The 23,309-nt window shown below is 34.6% G+C and overlaps 2 protein-coding genes across 3 annotated transcripts in view; one reads left to right on the top strand and one right to left on the bottom strand.

Moving 5' to 3' along the window:
* PHACTR3 (phosphatase and actin regulator 3) overlaps positions 1 to 8,298 on the top strand; it is a 114,061-nt gene extending 105,763 nt beyond the window's left edge. For both annotated transcript variants that reach the window (XM_013304346.3, XM_027795899.2), the window contains exons 10-13: positions 2,802 to 2,863; positions 3,721 to 3,861; positions 5,602 to 5,678; positions 7,694 to 8,298. In XM_013304346.3, the coding sequence (XP_013159800.2) occupies positions 2,802 to 2,863; positions 3,721 to 3,861; positions 5,602 to 5,678; positions 7,694 to 7,709 (296 nt within the window). In that variant the 3' untranslated portion in view covers positions 7,710 to 8,298. The remainder of the gene's footprint in view (positions 1 to 2,801; positions 2,864 to 3,720; positions 3,862 to 5,601; positions 5,679 to 7,693) is intronic.
* A 151-nt stretch (positions 8,299 to 8,449) lies between these two features.
* The window catches only part of SYCP2 (synaptonemal complex protein 2), a 32,043-nt gene continuing 17,183 nt past the window's right edge, over positions 8,450 to 23,309 (bottom strand). Inside the window, exons 26-43 of the mRNA XM_055814556.1 lie at positions 23,211 to 23,268; positions 22,478 to 22,533; positions 21,901 to 21,949; positions 21,605 to 21,779; positions 21,149 to 21,216; positions 19,338 to 19,514; positions 18,353 to 18,542; positions 17,796 to 18,046; positions 17,499 to 17,669; positions 17,026 to 17,116; positions 16,272 to 16,433; positions 15,825 to 15,952; positions 15,093 to 15,187; positions 14,912 to 15,011; positions 14,112 to 14,170; positions 13,702 to 13,780; positions 13,209 to 13,265; positions 8,450 to 12,868 (exon numbers count right to left, since the gene is read on the bottom strand). Of these exons, the coding sequence (XP_055670531.1) occupies positions 12,815 to 12,868; positions 13,209 to 13,265; positions 13,702 to 13,780; positions 14,112 to 14,170; positions 14,912 to 15,011; positions 15,093 to 15,187; positions 15,825 to 15,952; positions 16,272 to 16,433; positions 17,026 to 17,116; positions 17,499 to 17,669; positions 17,796 to 18,046; positions 18,353 to 18,542; positions 19,338 to 19,514; positions 21,149 to 21,216; positions 21,605 to 21,779; positions 21,901 to 21,949; positions 22,478 to 22,533; positions 23,211 to 23,268 (2,020 nt within the window). The 3' untranslated portion in view covers positions 8,450 to 12,814. The remainder of the gene's footprint in view (positions 12,869 to 13,208; positions 13,266 to 13,701; positions 13,781 to 14,111; positions 14,171 to 14,911; positions 15,012 to 15,092; positions 15,188 to 15,824; positions 15,953 to 16,271; positions 16,434 to 17,025; positions 17,117 to 17,498; positions 17,670 to 17,795; positions 18,047 to 18,352; positions 18,543 to 19,337; positions 19,515 to 21,148; positions 21,217 to 21,604; positions 21,780 to 21,900; positions 21,950 to 22,477; positions 22,534 to 23,210; positions 23,269 to 23,309) is intronic.

The raw sequence follows: 23,309 nt of genomic DNA, 5'->3' as shown, positions 1-23,309 counted from the left end.
ATGCTCTTGCCATTGAAGTTACTGGAGATTTCACTTCAGTTTTAACACAAAGGGATTCCACAGTCAACTTACATTTATCAGTGTTTTCAGTACCGTTCCAGTGCATACAGGGCACATGGTAAAATTAGATATATCTAACGCATGCATAGCTAAATGAAAAAACAATACATTCTTTGCAAATGTGAATGGATGAACCTGGCGTAACTTCACCTGTTATCTATGACAAGAGGCAAGAAAAAGCAGTAACCCAAGATTCTGCAATATGTGGGGCCAGATTTTTAAAAGTCAGTACCCAAGATCTCTGAAAAGCTGTTTCTTTGGTTTTTTTCCTGGCTAAGGAATAGCTGATCTCTACTGAAAAAAGATCTGTTGCTTTATGTTTACTTTTTGAAGCATGCTGGTTACATCCTTAATCTGGGTTAAACTGACCAGCTTTAATAATAAAAAAGTTTGAATACATTCATATAATGAGCTTAGAGACAGATAAAGCAGAAAGAAGATAAAGTAGAATTAAAGATATTTCCTGAATGCCAGCTAAGCATACTGGTCTAGATTTGTATTTCATTTAAAAAGCTCCCAGCATGGAGCAAATTCATTGACTCCAGTACTGTTCCAATGCATACACCACACACAGTAGAGTTAGATGTATCTCACAAGTGCACAGCTAAATGAGAAAAAGGATACATTCTTTGAAAATGGGAGGTTGCTCAGGCTTTACACAGGGTCAGCTGAGATCAGAACCACATCTATCTTATTTACCTCTTCCATTATATAAAAAGCTAGGTACCTTGTAAAGAGCTCAGGTCATCACTTGGCTGTCAGTTGTAATCTTATAAGGCTAGACAGATGCACCGACTCTAGTCTCAGTTATGAGCGAATTAGTAAATTAGTAAAGTCACCTATTAACAGGTATATCAACAATCTCATTATGAACTTTAAAAACACCTGGATTGGGTCTGGCATGCAGAGCTGTAGCAGTATACACGCCTTCAGTGAAATTACTACAACCTCCTCCAGGTTGTAAGGGTTTGTACAGTTGCGTTGCATTCACAGAGCAGCAAAATGAATTACAGCACTACACACACCACTTCATAATTGGGCGTGTCTCTCTACCGAGATTTATAAAACCAGCCCTCACTAATGAATGGATCTAAGTGTAGGCAGGGTGATGTTGATGGGAAAAACCTCTCTGGTTTGCCTCTCTAATAATGCCTGAGTTTTATAATGCTTTTGCTAGCATTTCCTACCAAATCTTTTTTATTTTTTCTAAAAGAACTATTTCTTTTATTTCTTGGAGCTGGGGATAAGCACTAAGCCTGAGTGACTGTCTCACAGAATTGGGTCACTCTACATGTTTAGTATATTTGCAAAAGCAATTTTTGATCAGGAATGTGTATTTGTGGGTTTTCTTTAGGAACTCTCTCGTTGCCTATCAGTGTCATATCTTAAAAAGGCACTACACCACCGAAAATCCTCTTAATACATAGGAATATCTACTCTAAAAGGGGTGAATTAAAACTAAATGAAGCATATTAGTAACTTCTTGCAGGTACCTCTACATCTTAGAATACACTCTACTTTTTAAAGCCTGTTCTCTTTATAAACATTCCAGAATTAAATAGCTGTTGGTCCCTGACAGAGCACTAATTTTAGCTGTCTTAGTCCCTTTTAAATTTGAGTGCCTTGCCACTGAACTGTAATAAAGCACATTATAGTATTTCAGTTTGATTTGATTTACATTTCTACTATAGCCAGTTGTAGCTATGCACTACTATGTTATTTTAAATAGATACTTACGATTGTATTTCAGTGTAATCTAATGAGCATATAAATAAGGGAGAATAATTCCTCATTGCTAAAAACATAATTTTGGACACTCACATGCAGTGCTAGTGTTTTTTCCAGGCATATTAAAAATCACATGTATGCTTTAACACTGGAAATACCCAATGCAAGTGGCATAATAAACTTCACAGTAGTATCTAGAGAATCCCAGAATGGTTAAACATTTCTCTCTAAGTCTTTGGGATTTGTTCAGGTCATAGGCTTGTGCCTTAATTTAGTAACAGATAGTACTAGAAATAGAAATGCCATTAATTCGTTTCCTAAGGCAGAGGATATATTTCACACAGTGTTACAGCACTCTAGTCTATTTTTAGAGCCAGTGTGTAGGAGTTATCACGGCTTGAATGTTAATAGGCACAACACACAAAAGCAAGCTGGCTTAAGTTAGAATGGAACGCTACAAAAGAAAACCCTGAGAGAATAAAGAGGTTCTAATGTCAGTGGCATATCCTGAATAGCAGAGAAAAAAGGCATGCAAGTCAAAGATAACTACTGTGGCAGTGTGACCGGCTAAAGATACAGCCTGAGAATAAGGCTATACTGGACAGAACATACTTTTCCTGGAGCACATACAGTAAATCTTTTCAGCATCTAACAGCCCTGAATGCTTCCAGCAATATGAAGCATAAAAAATGATGACAAACTAAGGAATATTTTGATTTTCCTTCTACATTTTATACAATTGGAGAGCTGGTGTGGCTGCTGTTGTTTTGTTAAACCCCCCTGGAGCTGGAGTTTAGAGCACAGGAAAAGCTGACGTTGGCACTGGTACATTATCCTTACAGAGAGGTAACTGTACGTTCTAACAGAGCGCAAGAGAGATGTACTGAACTGACAAAACATACAACTAAGAATCAGCTACTGATTTTTCTGTGCTCATTTTTATTGCCTGGAACTTTGGAAAATACCAATCCTCCTCATGAGGGAAGTCATCTTCTTTTTTATATTCTCCACAGAACGAAATGATCAAACAGAACAGGAAGAAAGAAGGGAAATCAAACAGAGACTGACAAGAAAGGTAAAATCTTGCAATAACTTCTATTAGGTTTTAGAAATTTAGCAAAGCTCACATAATATCAACCAGTCACAGGGTCATTATTGCACAAAACCTCCCTTAATATACATCCTCCTCAGCAGTGCCTGAGATAGTGGTATCTAGGAATATGAATTACAAAAACATCTACCTTATCTCGGCTACATGAGACTTAGTGGAATATTTACATATAAACTTTAAATCAGAAAATGGGTATTTGCTTGCACACTGCCTATTTTGCAACTATCTTGCTAGAAAAGGATGACTTCATTCTTTGTAGCAATCAGTAGCAGAGCTGACTCCCTGCGGAGCAGCAGGTGTGCTCCCACAATAAATTTCTCTTTGCATTAAAGGTACTCTCAGAAGCAGAACTAGATCTTGTTGTTCTGTTCCTAGGAATCCCTACTGGAATTCTAAGCCAAATATGCTGATGACTTGTTAAAGCCAAACTGAAATTCTTACAGTTGGTCCAGTCCTGAAAAACTTACACAATCTGCCACTGACTGTAGCAAAGAACCCTTACAGAATATGCTATTATACACAGATGATCATAAATTCTTAACTCCTTTACTTAAACACATTTTATCAATATCCAGGTTAAAATATTTTCCTCTTTTGTCCATTATAAAGCCATTGTGCTGCAGCCCAGAACTCCATTTAAACCACTAACACTCTCCTAACAACCCTCTGAAGGACTGAGTATTTCCTTGGCATTTCCAAGGATTTTTTTCCCATATGCATAAGTGCACACTAAGCTAAGATGGGAAACAGAAAATGTTGCACGTTTCACCAATATGCTTGTTATTAACACTGGTTTTATTTTACAAATCTATTTAATGCAGCTTAACCAGAGACCTACAGTTGATGAACTAAGAGACAGAAAAATCCTGATTCGATTTAGTGATTATGTGGAAGTGGCAAAAGCACAGGACTATGACAGGCGAGCAGATAAACCGTGGACAAGACTATCAGCAGCAGATAAGGTACTGACATAATTAGAATGACATATTACTGCTTTCTACTTGCATTGTCTATAATGGTATGTCAGATTCTGCAAAGACATTTAATCTCTGTAAATGTTACCATTATTTTTTATGCGGAAACCACACTGACCAATGCATACTGTCATAAAAAATACTATTTATAAAAATAAAAAGGCTTCTACCCAGCTCGTCAACTGGGGAGAAAGAAAAAAAAAAAAAACCCAAAACAAAAAGGTGGATACGATCTTTCATAATGGTTTAGGGCTAGAACTCAAACATCTCCAATTACAATAGCCGATACACTATTAACATTTATCCTCAGACTTGAAGTTTTGCCTCAAACATGCAAATATCCTCCATTATGTTTCTAAACATGCAAATATTTCCTTTCCTGTTTCCTATAAATACTCAAGGAGTCGTTTGATCCCACATTTTCATGAATATAAACAACCACTCATTGTTGTGCCCTTGCATACCTGCTATGTAGCAGATTTACATCCCAATTTCACTTTCACATCTAGATGCTTGAGTAGTAAGAAAAAAAGTTCGGCATGATTCCAGATAGGACAGTTGCTGAGCAAGTTTCAGGGCTGCAGCAAGCAGAATGAGTAGGAATGCCAAGATAATTACTGGGTAAAATGGCAAATGCAGAACTGTTTTGTCGTGAGAGGTGGAGATCAAACAATTCACTCTCCATTCCTGTGTCTCCCCAGTAGAAAGTGCAACAAGCGGGTTTAGAGGACTCATACAGAAAAGGAGCAATGTCTTTCTAGGTGTTCTCCTGAGCTCACTAAAATGGTGAATAAGCTATTATATATTAATCAATTGAAAAAATATTTTGTATTTTCCCTGTACATACTGGGTATGTATTAAAATTGGGCTTTTCCTGGTTTTACTGGTTTTGTATTGTTAACTAGGCAGGTTTATAAGCTAAAAAGAAAGTGACAGAGTTTAACTGCATATACTAGTGGCATACATCAGGAATACAGGGTTGGGAGTTTGACCATTGCATTGACTGAAAAACTTCTGTTTCACAGACAAATACATGATTTTTCCTAATTTTTCTTTTAATAAACCAAATCTCTGATATAAAACATGAACCATAGGTACAAGCCTCATAATTTTAGGCAGCTAAACTACGAAGTACCCAATATAAAAGAATCTGTGAAAGCATCAGTATGTTCCAGTTCACTTGCAATTGCCATTTAAACACAAGAATGCTCTCACTTTTATAGTTTTGAAGTTCCTTATTAATCTGAAAAGACACCATTTTTTCTTCACTTATGACTGTGCAATCCTATGGATACAGGTGATAACAGTCTGGACTGGCATTTGCAAGTTGTGGTAAGGCAAATGGTCTGATCTTTATTAAAACTGATAGACATTCAAATTCCACAAAAGTCAGTTGACCAGCTGATCAATTTCTTAGCAACTTCTCTTAATTATTAATAAATTTTAACAGGGATCTTATTAAATGTGAGACAGTAAGCACTGTGGTTTTATTCTCCTGTCAGAATTGCTTCTAGACAGACGCGACCCTGTCAGCAATCAGTAACAAATAAGTATCATATCACCAATAAATATAACCTAAATATTCAGCATCTCTACTGGCATGGTATGCTTTGCTATACCTAATACCGGATATTTCGACTTTGGAAAACTCCTGTTCTGCAAGTCCGGTATTTTGTAGTTTAGAAATACAAAATAAATTGTTAATCTTCTTCTATTTTTGTTTCCTAGGCAGCAATTCGGAAAGAACTAAATGAATACAAAAGTAATGAAATGGAGGTACATGCATCAAGCAAACATTTGACAAGGTCAGTTTTCCAGCTATTTATTTCCAGTACCTGCTGCCTGAGTCCTGAATCTGTAGATCTTGCTCTTACATGCTGAATGTGGGAAAAGAATATGCAAAGAAAGCTCTATTTTAAAAGAAAACAGAAGCATTTATCTTCCTGTTTAGCACCTGGCTTTTCTGTTTGGTGGTTTGGGGTTCTCTTTGTTTGTTTTTGGTGGGTTTGGGTGTGGTTTTTTTGATTAGCATGTACTGACAAGCCCTCAGACCTTCTCCAGAACATCACTCAGCTTGCGCTCTTTGTGCCAAAGATTCAAAACCTGTGACAAAAATTAAATGTAGGGTATAACATTAAGAAAATAAAGTACACAAACAATACACTGTATAAAGGTTTTTGAATTAAATGTACTTGAGTGTGCAACCTTATCACAAAGGTTGCAACTTCCCTGCTAAGAAATGTAACATTCTACATACCGTAACAAGCCATACATAATGCCCGTCAGTAACGTGTTTGTTCTACTTCGATTTGTTCTAACTGGTTCAGCCTGTAGCTGTCAGTATCCCTCAAATGTCAGTCCAGTTGCTACTGGAAGGAGCGCAACCCGCCCCGAGCACCCCGAGCACCCTTAATGGCAGCCCAGCAGTGAGGTCAGGAGAGAGCACTGCTTGGACTCTCGGCACTCTGCAGTGGCTGGGCTGGTGTGAACCTTGTCAATCTAGTGCTTGCTTCGCGTGCCAGCACTGATGACAGGTACTATGTTTAAACATGCAGGAAAACATTAATTTCCCTCTTCTATCTGGGGAAAACATGAGGGAGGCTGATTCCACAGCCATTGTTACTTGCAAAAAGACCTTGTTAGTTAAAAACTGAAATAGCAATTGGTTATTTCCTACAATTTCTATTAGGTCTCTTGAGCAAGTCCGATTGCTCTTAAAACACAATCTTAGGAGTTGCTGGGAGCACAGTGTGCTCTTGCCATGTCTGTAAGGTGCACTTGCTGCTAAATTAAGTTGCCTGACACTGCACTAGGGAACTTGGTGTGCAGTCTGGCATCCTGGAAGGCTCATTTCAGCAGTACCTGGGCCCACATTTCCACGCTTATTTCGGAATTGGCAATGAATTCCAGCTTTAACTGAGCTTTGGATGTTCAATGAAAAGATGGTCTAGACAAATACACTTGAGTCACAAATACAATGTATATTGATCTAATTGATATATTTATAGAATTCCAGCCTGTTCATGCAATTGTTAGGCCTTTTTAATATTACAGGACTAACACTCAATGTTTATGGCAAGACACCACTGCACTAATAGAATGAAATAAGTGGGAAAAAAAACAATGGAAAGGCTGCATTTTAAGTCTGAAAGTGAGATATACATTCTCCAATTGAAGCTACCTTGGGAGTTTAAATAGATTATAATGATATATTTTGAAATTTGTTCAGGATATTAGGAGTAAACAGGCTTACAATTTACAATTAGTGCTACAGCATTACAAATGATTGGGACTTTAATTACGTATCTCAGCCAAAAGAACAAGCCTACAGAGCAAGAGCAGATTTATTCCAGACAGCCTCTTAAGACATTACATTAAACCAACAGTATGTCTTCATATTTTCCAAAGCATCAGCTCAACATTGCTTAACTCTTATAACAGGATCACCGCACAATAAAGAACATTTCTACCAATGACAAACTGTGGTTTAACTCCTAAAAGAAAAAAATCAATCCCACACCTGTATTTGCATTTGCATTCCCAAGTAACTCTAAACTTGTTAAACTGGGCTTGTTAGACCGGACCCTGAGGACTGTAACTGCACTAGTGTCATGGCACATGTTAAAATGTGCTGGTGAAAATTAAGACTTAAAAGGTTGCTAATGTTCTTCAGTACTGTTACTGTACCTTTAAAAAGAATTAATAGTTTAAAAAAAACAACACCCATTTTTTTGTTAATCTAACACAGAATTTTTAAAAATTATATATATTTTGTAGTTCATTTCAAAGTGGTTTGAAAAATGTCTCTTATTTCTCCTAGATTTCACAGGCCATAGAAATTTTCTTCTGAGAAGAATCTGTCTTTACTTTTTGATATTGCTGCTGAACACACATCAGGGAATATATAAGTCTTTCCCTAAAGTTCAGTTCAGGATACCTTGATGTTTATGTGAAAGAAGGACTCTGCAGATGAAGTCTCTGCAGCACTTACAGAAAGAGACACCAGAGATGTACTTCGCTCTGAAGTCAGAAGAGCGATGGCCTGTGGAGTGGGATGATCTGCTGAAAAAGACTGAAGTAAAGCTACTTGAAAGAACCTACTACTCTCCTTTAACACTTGTTTTAAACTGTTTTGCAGTCTATCTTGGAAAAGGAGATGTTGTGCATGTACAGGCTTTACCATTCCAAGGCCTCTGACATAAATGGACATGACACACTGTCATTCAGTATTATGTTGACAAGACATTTTGAACTTACCACAATTAGTTTGTAAAACACTTAAGTTCATGTTCTAAAAACTAATTTAATGTATTATAATTTCATTCTTTTTTATATAATGTCTAACAGAATCACAGCTGCAAGCATTTTTGATTCCTGTTACTTTTGTTCTTTAATTAAATGACTACTTATTGCAGGAAATTAACACGTTTCCTAAAGCTCTTTTTTTCCCCCACAGAGATTTGGGAAGGAAAAAGTTTACAATTATTATGCACCAGATCATATCACTTCTTTATGTACACAGAGTCTTCAAAAGGATGATCTTAACTAAATTTTCCATCTTGTGGAGTATCAATGTTTTAGACCAGATCCTAACCAGCATAACATGATTGTCATTCTACGTAAGTTGAGGTTCTGGCACTCTGAAGAATGACAATGGAGTTCACTATTATTCTCATTCAAAATTACTTAAATTGGACAACTATAGACAGAAGTGTAACAATGTACTTTGATGTTTAGCAAACAAATAATCTAATGCTTTCTTGACAGTAAGAAGAAAAAGGTTACTAAATGCTAATAACAGAGCAAATAGAACTGGTTGAGAAAAATGTAAAGCCAGACATTCTAATAATGCTCAACATCTAGAAGTATCTGAGAATTCTGCTCAAATTATTACTAAAATGAAAATCAGGAAACAAAAATAACAACTAATAGCTAGAAAGCCTGCCTGACAAGATAGCAACAAAATGGGACACACACAAGACAAAAATTTCTCCAGAAGTCTTAAATGCTATCCTCTTAGGAAGTCGTTGAATGTTAACACCATGAAAAAGGCACTCTCGATCTTGTAGCTTCATTGAGATGATCTCCATGAGGCACAAAACCAATAAACAAAATAGGGTATGTAGAATTGTATAGGCTATTATTAAATTGCTGCAAGGTGGCGAATAGAATCGATGCAGAGTGGCTGGACTAACTTTCAATTCTCTTCTGCTGCTCAGTGTGGGGATGAAACAACAAATATAGTGCCATTTGTTGGATAAACTAACGCTTATGAATGGAAAGTAAGAACATACAGTGCAACGCTTAAAATGTATGTCAGAAAGGGCAATGCTAGAAGAAACAGAGGAATCATGGGAGATGTGGTGCCCAGGACCAACGAAGCTTGCTAGCTTTGTTGTAGCTAGCTCTAATTTTGTACAACTTTCTAACGTTCAAAAAATTATGTGACCTATTAGTTGAAGACTTGAATTACCTGATTACTTCCTATCCAAAGACTTTTTTCCTATTTATTGATATTTTATAACCTGCTGAATTACAAATTTCTGGCTTTTCACAGAAATATGTAACATTATAACTAGCCTTTTAACATACTATTATATTTATCAATCATTTTACTTTTATTATTAATAAAATACTATTAATTCTAAACAACAATATAATGATAGTCCAGGTATAATATACAAAAAAGGATAAACAGAAAGGAGAAAAGTTTCTTCAGCAGAAGAACCATTTTAAGTTTCAGAACAGTAGATGACATGTAACTACAAACTTGGCTAATAAACCATGAAAGTAACACTCCTATCTAGCAGCAATGCAATACTTTCACTGGTAATAAAAATATTATATAAACCATGTTAAAATTATGTTGAAAAATATAATAAACAGGAAAACATTTTAAAGGTGACTTAGCAGCTTTTTAAATTTCAGACAATGCCTATGAGCTGTATTACTAATGTGACTTAACCACCTTGTAGTTATGCAGCAATATACTTCACTTCTTCCCTGCCCCAAAAAGCAATCACCCTGTGCTGATGTTTGCCTGTGTGAATACTCCCTGGTGATAGGCTTCACATTTTTACATTTGTTAAATTTGGTTGTACCTGCTCAAAGGTTTTCGAAGTTGATGGGGTGAGGTTGAGATTGGACAGTGAAATTTCATACTTCTACTTTATCATGAGTCCTCACTAAAAATAGAAGTTTTATTATTTTTCCAATATGCACTCACCTTAGAAAATAATTCGGGCTTTGCAGTGCACTTTTTAAAACCTTGTGCAGTTAAGAGAAAAATACTGTTTTGCATCCGAATAAAATTAAATTGGACCACTTAAAAGTTTAACATCTCATGAGGTCCATCTAGTGGAGACGACAGTGATCGCAAGCTCAACAAAACCCACTCAGAGGCTCAGAAAAATTACAAAAGCATTAAGTACGCTTACGTAGATGGGATGAATTGACCAAATTATTTACTGGCAATTTCAACACAATGATTTCCAGACACGACACAGCCTTATATTTTTATAATCAATTAGAAATATATTTCATTTACAACTCCTTATGCTTACAATAAACCATTTCCTATCAATGAAGGCTAAGAACACCGATTACTCTGCATTCTACTCTCAATGCACACTGGATAGGCATCTATCACACCCATTTCTGATCTAAGAACCTGATTTTTAAAGATTGTATTTTCAACAAGAATAAAAGCAATCTTTTTCCTAAATTCATAGAATAATTCAGGTTGGTAAGAATCCAGGTCCTTTCCCAAAGCCGTTGGGTCCCACCCCTGCTCTGACTGAGGCAAACTTTGAAATTACAGTAGTTTGCTTGGTGAGTGCTGAGTTCAGGCTACAATCTATGAGTGTGGACTTCTCTTTTTTTCTTTAATGTAAAGACATTATTAATATAAAGAAATAATTCAGAAAACAATAGATTTTCCCATTTTCTTCAAGGACCTCTTTCAAAGAGTTTTCTACCTTAACTTTACCTTAAAATTCAATTTTAAATCATGCCATTTTTCCTCTCTGAAAATAAACTTTATGAAATGTCTGAGGACTGTCAGAAATAATGAAGAGTAACTTCACAGATATATGAAATACTCATAGGCCAGACACTGTGTGGGCCAACGAAGAGTTAATCAAAGGAAACTGGTTAAGTACCAAAGATGCAGATAGTGGTGAGGTTCAGCAGGGAACCTGTACTGATAAGTACTTTGAAAAAATGATTGGTGGGTTTGAAGGAAATTAAACCAACATGAGACCTAAGTAACAGCCAACAACTTAAAATGATGAAAGCCAGTCCATTAGACTTTTCAAAAAACAATACATGACAGTAATAGCCATATAGCACAATAGCTGCATTCAGAACTAGCTGGAATGAAAATAATGAAGAGTTTGAGCAATAAACAGTGGTTTCAGTAATATGAGAAAAAATTAGATTAAAGAAAGCTACTGTAAGTAAAGGTCCCTCTGTTGATAACAGCAGTATTAGGAATATAATAGTGAGGAAACTGAGGAAAAGCAAAGAGTTCACAGGGCAGAGAGAATAATGGAAGAAAAAATAGAGAAATGTGTATGATGTTAAAGACAACCAAAGCACAGAATAAGAGGTATAACAGAATGTAAAACAAGTGCTATAAAGTAACTAAGCTGTGAAGAGCTGTTACCCCAAAACTGGCTACTACATTCTTCTGAAACCTCTGTGGTCATAACATCAGACAAGCATGTACCCTCCTCAGCCTTGCTCCAGAAGCTGGGAAGCTGCATTAGTGCTGCGCTGAATGAACTGGCAGTGTTCATTTGGAATCAGTTCCATGGTAAAAAGGCAGCTCTGCATGTGGAAACGCAGACAAGCTCCAAGATACACACGTTCTACGAGTTACTCTCTACATCTGTTACTTGTTGATCAGCTGTAAGCTTTTAATCCCCATTTTTAAAAATAAGTTAAATGAAAAATATTAAAAGGTATTGTTCTCAGCCTTTAAAGTTTACAGTATTTACATGCAGGATTGCAAGTTAAGGATTAAAATGTTGCTAACGAACTATAAGATGCAAGGTAGGTTTTTGTTTAATTTAAAAACAAATTAAGAGAAATATTAGCTTAGAAGTTGCACATCATAAACATTCAGAAGAAACTATAGTTGATACACAGCAACAAAGCAGAAGTGTAAATTATGACTCACTGGTCATTTTCTTAGGAAATCTGAAATCCAAGTATATGAAATAGATTGTATTAGTATGCAGGATGTATTTCTGAGCTACAGATAGCAGGCCCTCTTGCTATCTGTTGTCTTAAATGAAATATTTGCGCAGCAGTAAGTTTTATTTGACTGATGTGCAAATAGGTTTTACTGATTTGAAACAAAACAGTGATGACATTTTGTAAAATAAAAGACAGACAATATATATTTTTCTTGAAATATTTAATACAAATATTTGCAACGTAGTTCAACCACAAGTGTTTAGTTTGCTCTTAGAAACTCCTGTTGAAGTCTAACACACACCACAGACAAACAGGACTGAGATCAAATCAGGTGATTTGATCCCTAAATAATTCTGGACAGTATTTGGGATCAGACAAAAGGGGTATTCTGTACACACAGACCCCAAACATAGATTCAAAGTGAAATTCAAAGTGATTTCTCTGAAAGTCAGTGAACAAGCCTAGTTAAAGACTTCTTAAAAAATAGCATATGCAAAAAATCAAAAAATATACATATTGCATTTTAGCAGATTCAGTAAAATAATTTCAAATCTCACATATAAAAGGAAAAGTCTTAGCCACAAAGATTTTAGTATCACTAAATAAAATATGCTTTCATTACAATAGTTTCCTTGAGTGTTAAAAAAAAAAAGTTGTCAAATTTTACATTATAAAAGAGTATTTATATTAACCTTTAATTTCAGGAAGGTACCTGAAAATATTACTTCAGAATTCCATCTTATCGAAACAGTGCCTCCAATCCTCTGCGAACATTACACAGTTCCTCTTCTTGCTGTGCAAAGGCATTACATTACACATACTTTTAAGTATTTTTTTAAAATACTGTAATTTTGGCACATATCATATGCTGCTTTTAACATATAAAACATGATATTTTTCTTTTCCATGTCAACATTCAACATACTACGATTCAGAACTAAAACAGTATGTCTATATGTATGTGCTGCTTTTATTACCCAGGTAAGGTTTAAAGTATAACATGCCAGTGATACCTGCATTCTGACTAATTTTTGTTTTTAATAGGGGACTAAAAATTACAATTTTTAGGAATTTATAGTGTTCAAACAGCTATACTTAATAAATAAAAATGAAGACAAGGTGATTTAGTTTACCATTTCTTTAAGAAGTTTCTCTTGGAGTCCTTTTACATCTTCTTTCATCAGATGCATCTACAAAAAGATACTGAATGCGCCTTCTCTGCTCACAACCGGTAACCCATTTTCAATATGACAATTACATCCCTAAATGGTTCATAACTGAGAGATACAGATGCACACACATGTACCTGCCTAGGGGACATGTTTTAAAATTGTTCCTTCTCCAATGATGAACACTAATAAACAACACCACAGAATACAGAGTAAATCTTGCAGCAGTTTTCCACATAACTGCACACAACTTCTAATGGGTGAAATCTAGGCCTAAAACACTGAATATTGTAACATTAAAGGACATTTTATGACAATGAAGAACTACAGAAATATTTATGTGCCATTAATACAGTGCTGAGGATAAAGACTTTACTTAGAAAAAAGTCAATATTGATACCTATTGGCAAAACTGAAGAATGATTAAAAACAAGAAAGAAACAGAAGTTCCCCATACCTGTGAAGTAAAAACACGTTCTTCATAGTCAACAGTATGGTAGATGTTATTTTCAAATGAAGTTTTAAGAATCTGAACTCTGAAGAAATAAAAGCAGTTCAAAAAGCTTTGCTATGTATGAACTTCCCACACATATCACGAATACAAATAGACCACAAATAATGGGATGTATGTAAAAGCATGGATAAATATTACCATCGTTGTTACTGATGGAAGGTATGTTGAGAAATTTACATGGAGAGTAATTACATTTTTCCTGTAACGTAACATTTTAATCTAATTTCCTCATCCCATCTATTATCTCTATTTCATGAGAGAAAGACACTGCACAGAGAATAGTAGTTGACCTAACTTACACCTCTAATGAGCCAAACACAAAATCTCATCCTGGGATAATGAAGTCTACTAACCTCTGTTGCTCATTTTTCATGTACATACTAAAAGTATGTGTATGTTTTTTCCAAAAAGTCTGGAAAGAAAAATATTAATAGATGATAATTAGTAGGAACTAGTATTTTCTGAACTAAACCTGACAAATATCCAATATGAATAAAATAACCTACAATCACAAGCTCAGCACAGAATGGGTAGGAGTTTCACAGTCACCACAGAAGCTTGGGAGAACAAAAAAAAAAGCCTAGCTGGCAGGGTGAGGCACTTCAGGAATTCTATTTTCACAGAACCAGTTTCACCAAAATCCTGTTTCTAGTTTCAAAATGTTGAAAAAGACTAGGCATAAAGTTTTAATCATAATTTCTGTATAATTTAAGCCAGAGTAAAAGAAAAAAACCAAATAGTCTCATGTTTACGTTAATATTTTTATATTGATTTTTACATTACAGCAAGTAGCAGAGCCATAACGTCAACTGGCTTGTCATAGAACACACACCATATCAGGTTCAATGCCTACATGCTGTTTCTACATATAGGACAGCTGAAAAAAGGCTCATGAAGTGGGATAAATAGTCCATTAAAAGTAGTAGTTTATTCGATGAAGAAAAAAATATATTGGTGATCTAGAAATTTTAACAGTACAGCACTGGCCAATCTTAACACCTCAAATTGATTATTTGAAATTTGACCCAACTTTAAGCAAAATGATAAAGGCTTTTTAAATCAGAATTAATGATCTGAAGTTAAAGGTGATATGAGTAATCTATGGATTCTAAGATTTCACTTTTCTCTATGATCAAGCAATTAAAATACAAACCGAGAATTCTTTTTCCATGTTTTTCAGGGACTGAGAATCTTTTTCAAAATTCTCAAGTTCCTCAAGGAGAGTAAACTGAAATTTGTCCAGCTGCCTGATCCTACCAAAACAAAATGAGTTACTTTTAGAAGGTATTAATTGCATTTTAAGGGCATTTTAAAATAAAACTTCTGTTACAGACCTGCATTCATGGAGCTGGTAACTCATTGTTGTCAAATGCTCATGGGCAGCTCGTAGTGATTGCTTAGTAAAATGATCCATTTTCTGTGAGCGACTCTATAAGGATGTTTTAACATTAAATTCAGATTATTTTTACTTTAGGAAAAAAAACCCTGCAGTATGTTTAGTACTGTAATCAAAAAATATTTTATCATCTCCCTATCCTTTCAGGAAAAGCCTTCTGTTAATGAAATGTAAACTAACATGGATTTATGTTTTTGATAAAATTCTACCTAACTTAATTAGAAGTACATTATTAGAAAAATATATTTCCTTAAAATAGAAAAGGTACACATTGAACAAATGATGTTGCTTAACAGCCGCCTTAGATGAACAAATGCTATTCAGGGTCATGTTTTCCTTTTTGCAAATAATTTCATTCATGGGTTTGATAATTTGAAAAAAAAAATAATCAAACTGCTGTATGCTCATTGCTTTATATACCTAAATTTGTTTTAAAACACCGGACAGGATAAAAAATACAACAGACCTGGGAAATAAAATAATTGGAGAGTTAACTATATAACAGGATTGAAAAAGGCATACAAGGAAATTAGTTCTGTCATTTCTTGAAGTTCTATGCACACAGCTATTTTCATGTCATTTTAAGCAAATTCTGTGGTATAAGACAAGCCATCATTCATAGGCACACGTACCCACACAGACAACTGATAATGTATATGAAATGTCTTGCCTCAATTTTCTTGGTAAGTTCTTTCTGGAGTTTCTGACATATCCTGATAGTTGAAGAACCAGGTTCCCAGATTTCCCCATCCAAACCAGACATATCATTTACAGATACAGTCGATATGCTTTCAGACACTGAAGAGAAGTAAAAAAAGATGTCACAATTCAGTATGAACAGGCATCCTATCTGAAGTTGCAACAGGGCCTAGAGTAGCTTTTGTTATATATAGATTAATTTCATCCATTAGATGGCTGAGACCGGTTTCTATTTTCGTATCAATTGTCTGACTTTTTAAATGGATATAGTCTCTAAATATTTAGCATTTCTTTTTATTTCTTTTTTTTTAAACATGTAAAATGCTTTTTTATGGATATTATCTTTTCTTGTTAAATCTTTCATTTGTTATGTTACTTTCAACTTTTCCAGAACTATAGTCAACTTTCACTCTGTAACCAACTTCTGTAACAGTATCACCTGATTTAGATAATTTTCTAGGCTGTAACTTTGTTCCTCTGAGTCCTTTCTTTTCCTCCTCTTTGCTTGTTTCTGCTTCATCTGAACTGCCTTCTGTATCACTGTGGTACCTTCGTTTCAGAAATGTCTGTATACTCGATCCTTTAATAAACATGAAAACAATGCTTAATTTTAGGATTACTTAGAGCAATGACATGGAGGATAAAGTGTTTATTGACCCTTTGGATCCAAACTCTAGGAGTATAGAACTCAAGAACTACATAAAAAATAATAAGCAGTACATTTATGGAGGGCGTGTTCAGTAGATAGAAAGAACTTGATGTACATGAACAAGATTTCAATGGAACTCGAAACTTGGACACATGCAAGACTTATTCAATGAAGAGACTCATCCTAAGCCCTCTTTTCCTGATAATACCACTATCCCTACTTTTTTCTAGTATCAGTAAACATCAGTATATACTGATACATAGAATACCAGTATTCTAACTCTCTTAAAAGTGCACCTAGCTCTTTACAGGAACTGCATTTTGGAGCCAAATTTTCAGGGGTTTTTTTTGGAATAATTAAAACAGCAGAGAAGATGAGAGCGTAAAAATGGAATAATACTGAAAATATATAAAAGAAAACAAGATTTAAAAACTTGGGCTGTATTTTTATGCCAAATAAACATTTTTCTTAATCTTCATGGAGACACATAGAAAGTCTTTTGCTTTAAATTAAATCTTTGTACCTGACTCGTGTATGGGGTCGTCAGGTTCTTCACTCCAAGTCTGTGCTTTACTTCTACTGCAAACGGATAATGGAGATGGTGGTACACAATCCTAAAAGAAAAGTCACTGATTTATGAGCTTCCAGATTAAAGCACTTTCAGAAGTCTTCACCAGAAATCCACATTTATGTTGCTTTTCATTAAACTAGGTACATGAAAACAACTATAGTAACTCCCTGTTATTTAAGATATTAATTATAACTGATCTTGTTGGAATACAATTCTTTCCTTGTATCCATATGATAATTCCCTAATTTATCTCAAATATTTAAAAATTAACTACTAGGATTTTCCAAGCAGGAGACAAGTAAACATTGTCTAGTGTGTAACATTAAGGAAGATGTATTTCCCTTAATTCTCACCATCTGTAAAGTAGATAAAATAGATGAAAAGCTGCAGCTCTCTTCTGAAAAGCAAAGGATTTAGTAACATACCTCTTCTTTACTTTTGGTGATAGGTTTAGTGATAGCTTGTAGTTTTCCTTTAATAGAAAGTAGGTCTGAAAAGCAATGCTTGAAACTTGAATCTTCATTATTATCACATGGTTCAGATACAGATCCCTTTGCATGTTTTCCACTGACAGTTTTGTATGTCGCTAAGCTAAGCTACACGTTAACAACAACAAAAAATAAATCATTATTGAAAGGAGACATACAAAAGCATAAAACAGTTGACAGTTGAATGGAACAATTTTAGTTGAAATACATGTAGAGTAACTTCAATGTTCTTACCAAAGATGCTTCAGTTAAAACTGGTGATAAACTTTTATTTCCAAATGTTAACTTTTTAACAGTCACCTCAGGGGACTGATTTAGACATATACTTTCAATATTATTTTTTTGTGGAGAGAAGTTATCGGGAGAGACTCCTTTCTCAAAGTTTAACATTTCCCTTTTTTCTGGTGTTGACTCCCGAAGATCAGGTGATACTTCACTGTAAGTATGCTCCTGAGTAATGTCTCCTTCTGATATTCCTTCAGAACCTAGAAAACAGTTACTTAACTGTCAGCATGAGGAACGAGAGTCAAAAAAGGTAAGTGAAAGCCCCATATTGCTAACAGTTCCAACACATAAGTATTTGCAAGTCTCAGATATGTGGAATTTTAAGTGTTGGCAGTTTTTGCACACACTGTACTATTTTAGTGGTCACCAGATTCATTCTAACACTTAGGGATGTATCTCTTGTTTTAAATGCATGAAATAAATGTAAAATTGTACTACTGTGATAACCCTCATTTAACCTCCAACTTTTGCTACAGTATTGCTATAAACAAAGTCAAAATACCTACATCTCATTATCTCAAGAGATGCAGGACTCTCAAATGAAGGCACTTCAATTTCCTTTTGTGGCTCTGCAGAATTCTTTGATTTAATAAATGTTTTATGTTCATAGTTAGCGACTGTCTTTGGCTCCATAGATACAATATTCTGGAATTTCTTTTGCTGATTATCATCCTTGTTTTCCTCATTCATATGCTTCTATTAAAATACGAAGTTTATAGGACCATTATTTGTAAACATACAGAAGTGTATATGTATGCAGGGAAAAAGCACATTAATTTTATGAACCATTGAACAAGCAGAAGGTTCAAAATGGAACATCATTAAAAGTAATTAAATTCATAAGGGTATCAGGTGTTCCAGTAAACACTGAATTTGTTTAATTCGGCACCTAAATTTCTATTCTTTTGAACTTCTTAACTTTTGGAAGCAATTACCAATGCTTCAGGATTTCATCAATGAAGTTTATAGACCTATTCATATACATTGAAATGTTATGCTAAAAGAAGGAAAATGTTTTAGCACTCAGTGTTATTGCTTCATTTACTAAAAATACTATTTGGATATTCAGCAAATGTATTGACATACCCTCTATCAAAGTCAGCATCTTCTATTGTACACAGAATAGACATAGCATTATCAAATTCAATTACCTAAAAGAACAAAATTTGGCTCACTAAAACCTCCCATTTAATAGACACTTTCAAAATACTGTTTTTAAGATAAAGGACACAATAGTTGTTTGCAGCAGAAAAAGTTTCATAAATAGAAACTGAAATACTATTATGACTGAGAAGATTATTTAGGACTGATTTTCTAAGCAGCTAAATACTCAGTATTAAAAAAGGCACTACTAGAAATAATAAGTAAAAATAATTTCAACTTGCTCATATTGGGCACCTAAAATTCAGGAGTACTAAGTACAAAGTAGACCAGAGTTTATTTTGAAAAATATGGCAGAAGTGGGCAGAAGAATAAAGTGCAACTGTATACCTGTACTTTTGATTTCTCCTCAGACCTGTGTGCTGAAAATTCCCATTCACTCCCTGGCTCTGAACTGGAAGGCTCTTTGTAATTTTTTGCTAATGCTGCTCTTCGAGGTAGTTTTTGCCTGGTGTTTTTTTCTATCGTTTCATCAGTTTTTAGATTCTGTTCTTTACGTTTGTTTATCTTTGGAGGAATAAAAACATCTTCAGTTTGCATCAGAATGATCAATAAATACGTAAGAATAAATGGCAGGTAACTGCGTTTAATTACTTGAAATCCATTCTTTCAAAACCAATAAAAGTTTAACTTTACCGGCTCACAGAGTCCAACCATCAGTCTAATAAGCATTTTTGGAAGATAATTTTCACACAATGCAGTCAGGAAAGTAAGAGTCAAAAAAAGTGAAGAGGCAAACTCAATGCCATTTTTGAACTACAGCAAAGCTAAAGTGCATTTCCAAAGCTTGCTCCCCCAAATATGTGCACATTTAAATGAACAAAAGCAAAAGCCTGCATAGTGAGCAGGAACCAGTATCCTTGATCATCACCTCTGAACCGCTTACCTTAACCACTAGGCTAGAATTAGGCTTCCTTCCTATCTGTCCCTTTCATAACTACTGCCACTCTCTCTACACAGCAGTCAATTTTCAGAAACAGAGCAAAGCATGTTCTCACTGAAAGTACCCCAGGGATCTGACATTAGAAGGGATGTAAAATATAAGTGCAGCACCTCTCAGACTAGGAGAGGCTGGCAAGAGTAGAATTTCTGCCTCCTACTCTCTTGAAAAGTACTCTATGCAAAACGTACACTGTGCTAGCTTCCTCACCTCCACGACCAGGTCTATTAGTGACTTGGGCTTTAGATGCTCTCCATCTAAGTCTACGCAGTACTGGACCCCCACCGCCTCAAAGCAGGCATTTTGAATGTGTTTGGGCAGATCTGGGGAATTTCACTAATGAAAAAGGACACTTTTTAGTAAGTAGACAGATAAAATGTTGGGCAACTGAAGCCCTCTTCAGTTTTGATTTACATGGACTAGACGTCACCATCAATACCTACATGTGGTGATCATATTTTCATATGTATGACTTCATTGAATGCATGTATGTAGCTTTAAGCTATCAACATTAACAAGTTTTGAATAGTGATTGTATAGTCTGAGAGAGAAAAATATAGTCTAGAGGGGACATGGGAAGCTTTTAGGTTTTGTTTGACGTTTTGCTTTTTTTGTTTGTTCCTATGTTTGGTTTTGTTTTTTAAACTGTGACTTACAAACATCTACAAGCACCTTCCCTTGATGTTCATAATCACTTGTAACTTATTATACTCCCAACTAACATGCTTACAATATTTTGCAATGATTATTCTTTCTGAATATCTATTGCATTTTTGTTTTCACAGTTACATGATGTTACACATATTCATTTAAAGAAATTATAACCTCAAAGGTATTAAAATTCAGTTAAGCACAAGGCACATGAAAACCCTTGCTGAAAAGCTAATGGCATATTCAATGGAGCAGATGGCTATTAAGCAGTAAATAGGCATAATCAATAATATTAAGTAATAAAACCTAGAAAAGTGTAAATGTATAATAATCACTCTAACTCACAGCTAGTATTATGCCTGAAACACTAGCTAAATACTACATAAGAAGAATAAAGTACCTGAAAAGAAGCAGCTGTATTAACAAATGATCTTGAAATAAGCATGGAGAAACAGCATGTATTTATGAAAAATTATTTTAAAACATATTCAAAATATCTTAACTCACTAGAGAAACTGTATTACCAGTCTAGTCACAACTTTACATTTACCTTTTCCTTATTTGCATTTTTGCCTTTACATTTATCCACACGGCAAGCAGGTTCAGATAATTTATCTGCTGTTACGATACATAAAGTTAGAAAAATCAGCAAAATATTCAAATGGTTGACATTTAGACTTTTAGCTGGAAAAATCACAGAACCACTTTTATGCCCACAAATTTAAAGATTCAGTAAACAGCTTTCAGCACATTATTTTGTAATGCCAAAGGCTTTTATAATCAAGTCCTGCCTGTCTCATCCTCCAATAATTTTACACGTTAAAATACATACTTTTTCAAAGTTAACCTTTATAAATTATTAGAGCTAATCTGAAAATTCTTTATGCTTGGAAATAAGATAATGAAACCAGATTTTATCTGCAACACAACACATTATATGCTGTGCAGTTAGTATCTATGGACAAACTTATTGCAACATTCTTAAGTACAAAAAAAACATTCTTACTTTTGCCTGTCCTTATTGGTTTCTTTAAGTTTTTATTTCTACTGTAATCAATTAACCGGGCTTTAGATTTTTTATTTGCTTCCTGTAGCCAACTAATGTCTGTCTTGCTCTCATCACCTCCATATTCTGTATCTGCATCACTAAAGAGATGCTTCTTGTTTCGATTGTTTCTAGTCTACAAAAAACCCAAAAAGTTCGTAAGTTACTGATTTACTTTTAATATACCTGTTACTTACAGTATTGATATTTAAAGCACGAAGACAAAGTATATTGATCCACAAAAATCTGAACCTTACTTTTTTTCTTCCTGTCACTTCAGTGCTAGTTTTACTGTCATTTGCACTCCTTAATTAAAAGAAGAAAAAACACCTTTAAATGACACATTTAAAAATAACTTGTTTTAAATCTTTCTACTATTCATGTGGTATGTGGACTGAGGATTCAAACAAACTTACCTACTTTTGTTTTCACACCCATTTTGGAAATACCTGTTCACCTTAAACCTTAAAGGCTCGTGTTTATTTGCTAGTGATCGGTAAGAACACACAGTAACAATACATCCCTTTGCAGGCTGAACATTAAAAAAAACCTACCCCACTCTATTCAGGAGTTTATATCCCCATAATATTCCATGAAGAGAACTAAAGCTGTTTTCTTCCTGAAACACATTCTTTTTATCAGCTTCCCAAAGGAAAGTCATGATACAGCCTAGGAGACCACAGCAGCTATGTTTATTGCTTGAAAAAAACAACTCAGTCAAGGTATTATCATGCATACATTCCCTAGATTTTAATAATGGAATGCTGGGCAGGAGAATGCAGACAGTACTATTCTTGATAATCAGTAGACTGGAACAAAATGTAACATCCCTACCCTTTTTTGTTCGGATCTGTACGAACACTCAGTTCAGTAACGTGCAATTCTTGGATCTAAAAATGTAAATAAATAAAACAAATGAAGGTTTTCGTTTGTTATACATTTGAACAAAATTAAACAGGCCAACAGACAGTAACAGCTAGGGGGCTTTTTTGCTCAGTTTTTATACTCATCAATTAACTTATGACAATTAATTTCTATCTTAGACATTATTTAAGAACAGAGATTATAGCTAAAACCAACCGGAACTGACCGAAGCTTTCAGTACCTCAAACTAATAAATGAGTTTCCATTCAATACCTTCACCAATTCAGCAGGCTCTGCTTAGCCATAAGAAGCAAAACGATCTTTTGTTGTCTTTTGCTTTTACCTTAGCTAGATATTATACTTAAACATCTGGGCAAAGATATCTTTACGATAGGGATTGGAAGGATGGCAATAATGCTTTCAGAATAGTAAGATAATTTAAAAATTAAAATTAAAAAAATAGGGATACTCCTAACAACTGTTTCATTCTTACTTCAGGAAAACACTGTAATAGCTTTAAGCGGCCAGAACTGTAGAACAGCATGTATGATACATTTGAAAGTGATGGAGGTATTTACATGGCAAGTTCAGTAACATAATTTGAATTTTTAGATGTTAATTATACTTTCAGTAGATATAATTTAAGTTGACTGAGCTCCTTTATATTCTGTTCGTAACATATCAGTTTCAGTTATATTCTTACTCCAAGCTTTATTGTAGGCTCATCAAACACACTGATGTTAAAGTTGTAGACATCATCCCTGTCAAACAGACATTGAGGTCAATTTTGTGACTGAATTAA

This window comes from Falco peregrinus, chromosome 9, assembly GCF_023634155.1.
Source record: "Falco peregrinus isolate bFalPer1 chromosome 9, bFalPer1.pri, whole genome shotgun sequence".
NCBI lineage: Eukaryota > Metazoa > Chordata > Aves > Falconiformes > Falconidae > Falco > Falco peregrinus.
Note: the sequence above shows the minus strand (reverse complement) of the source record. Positions and strands in the feature narration are given on the sequence as shown.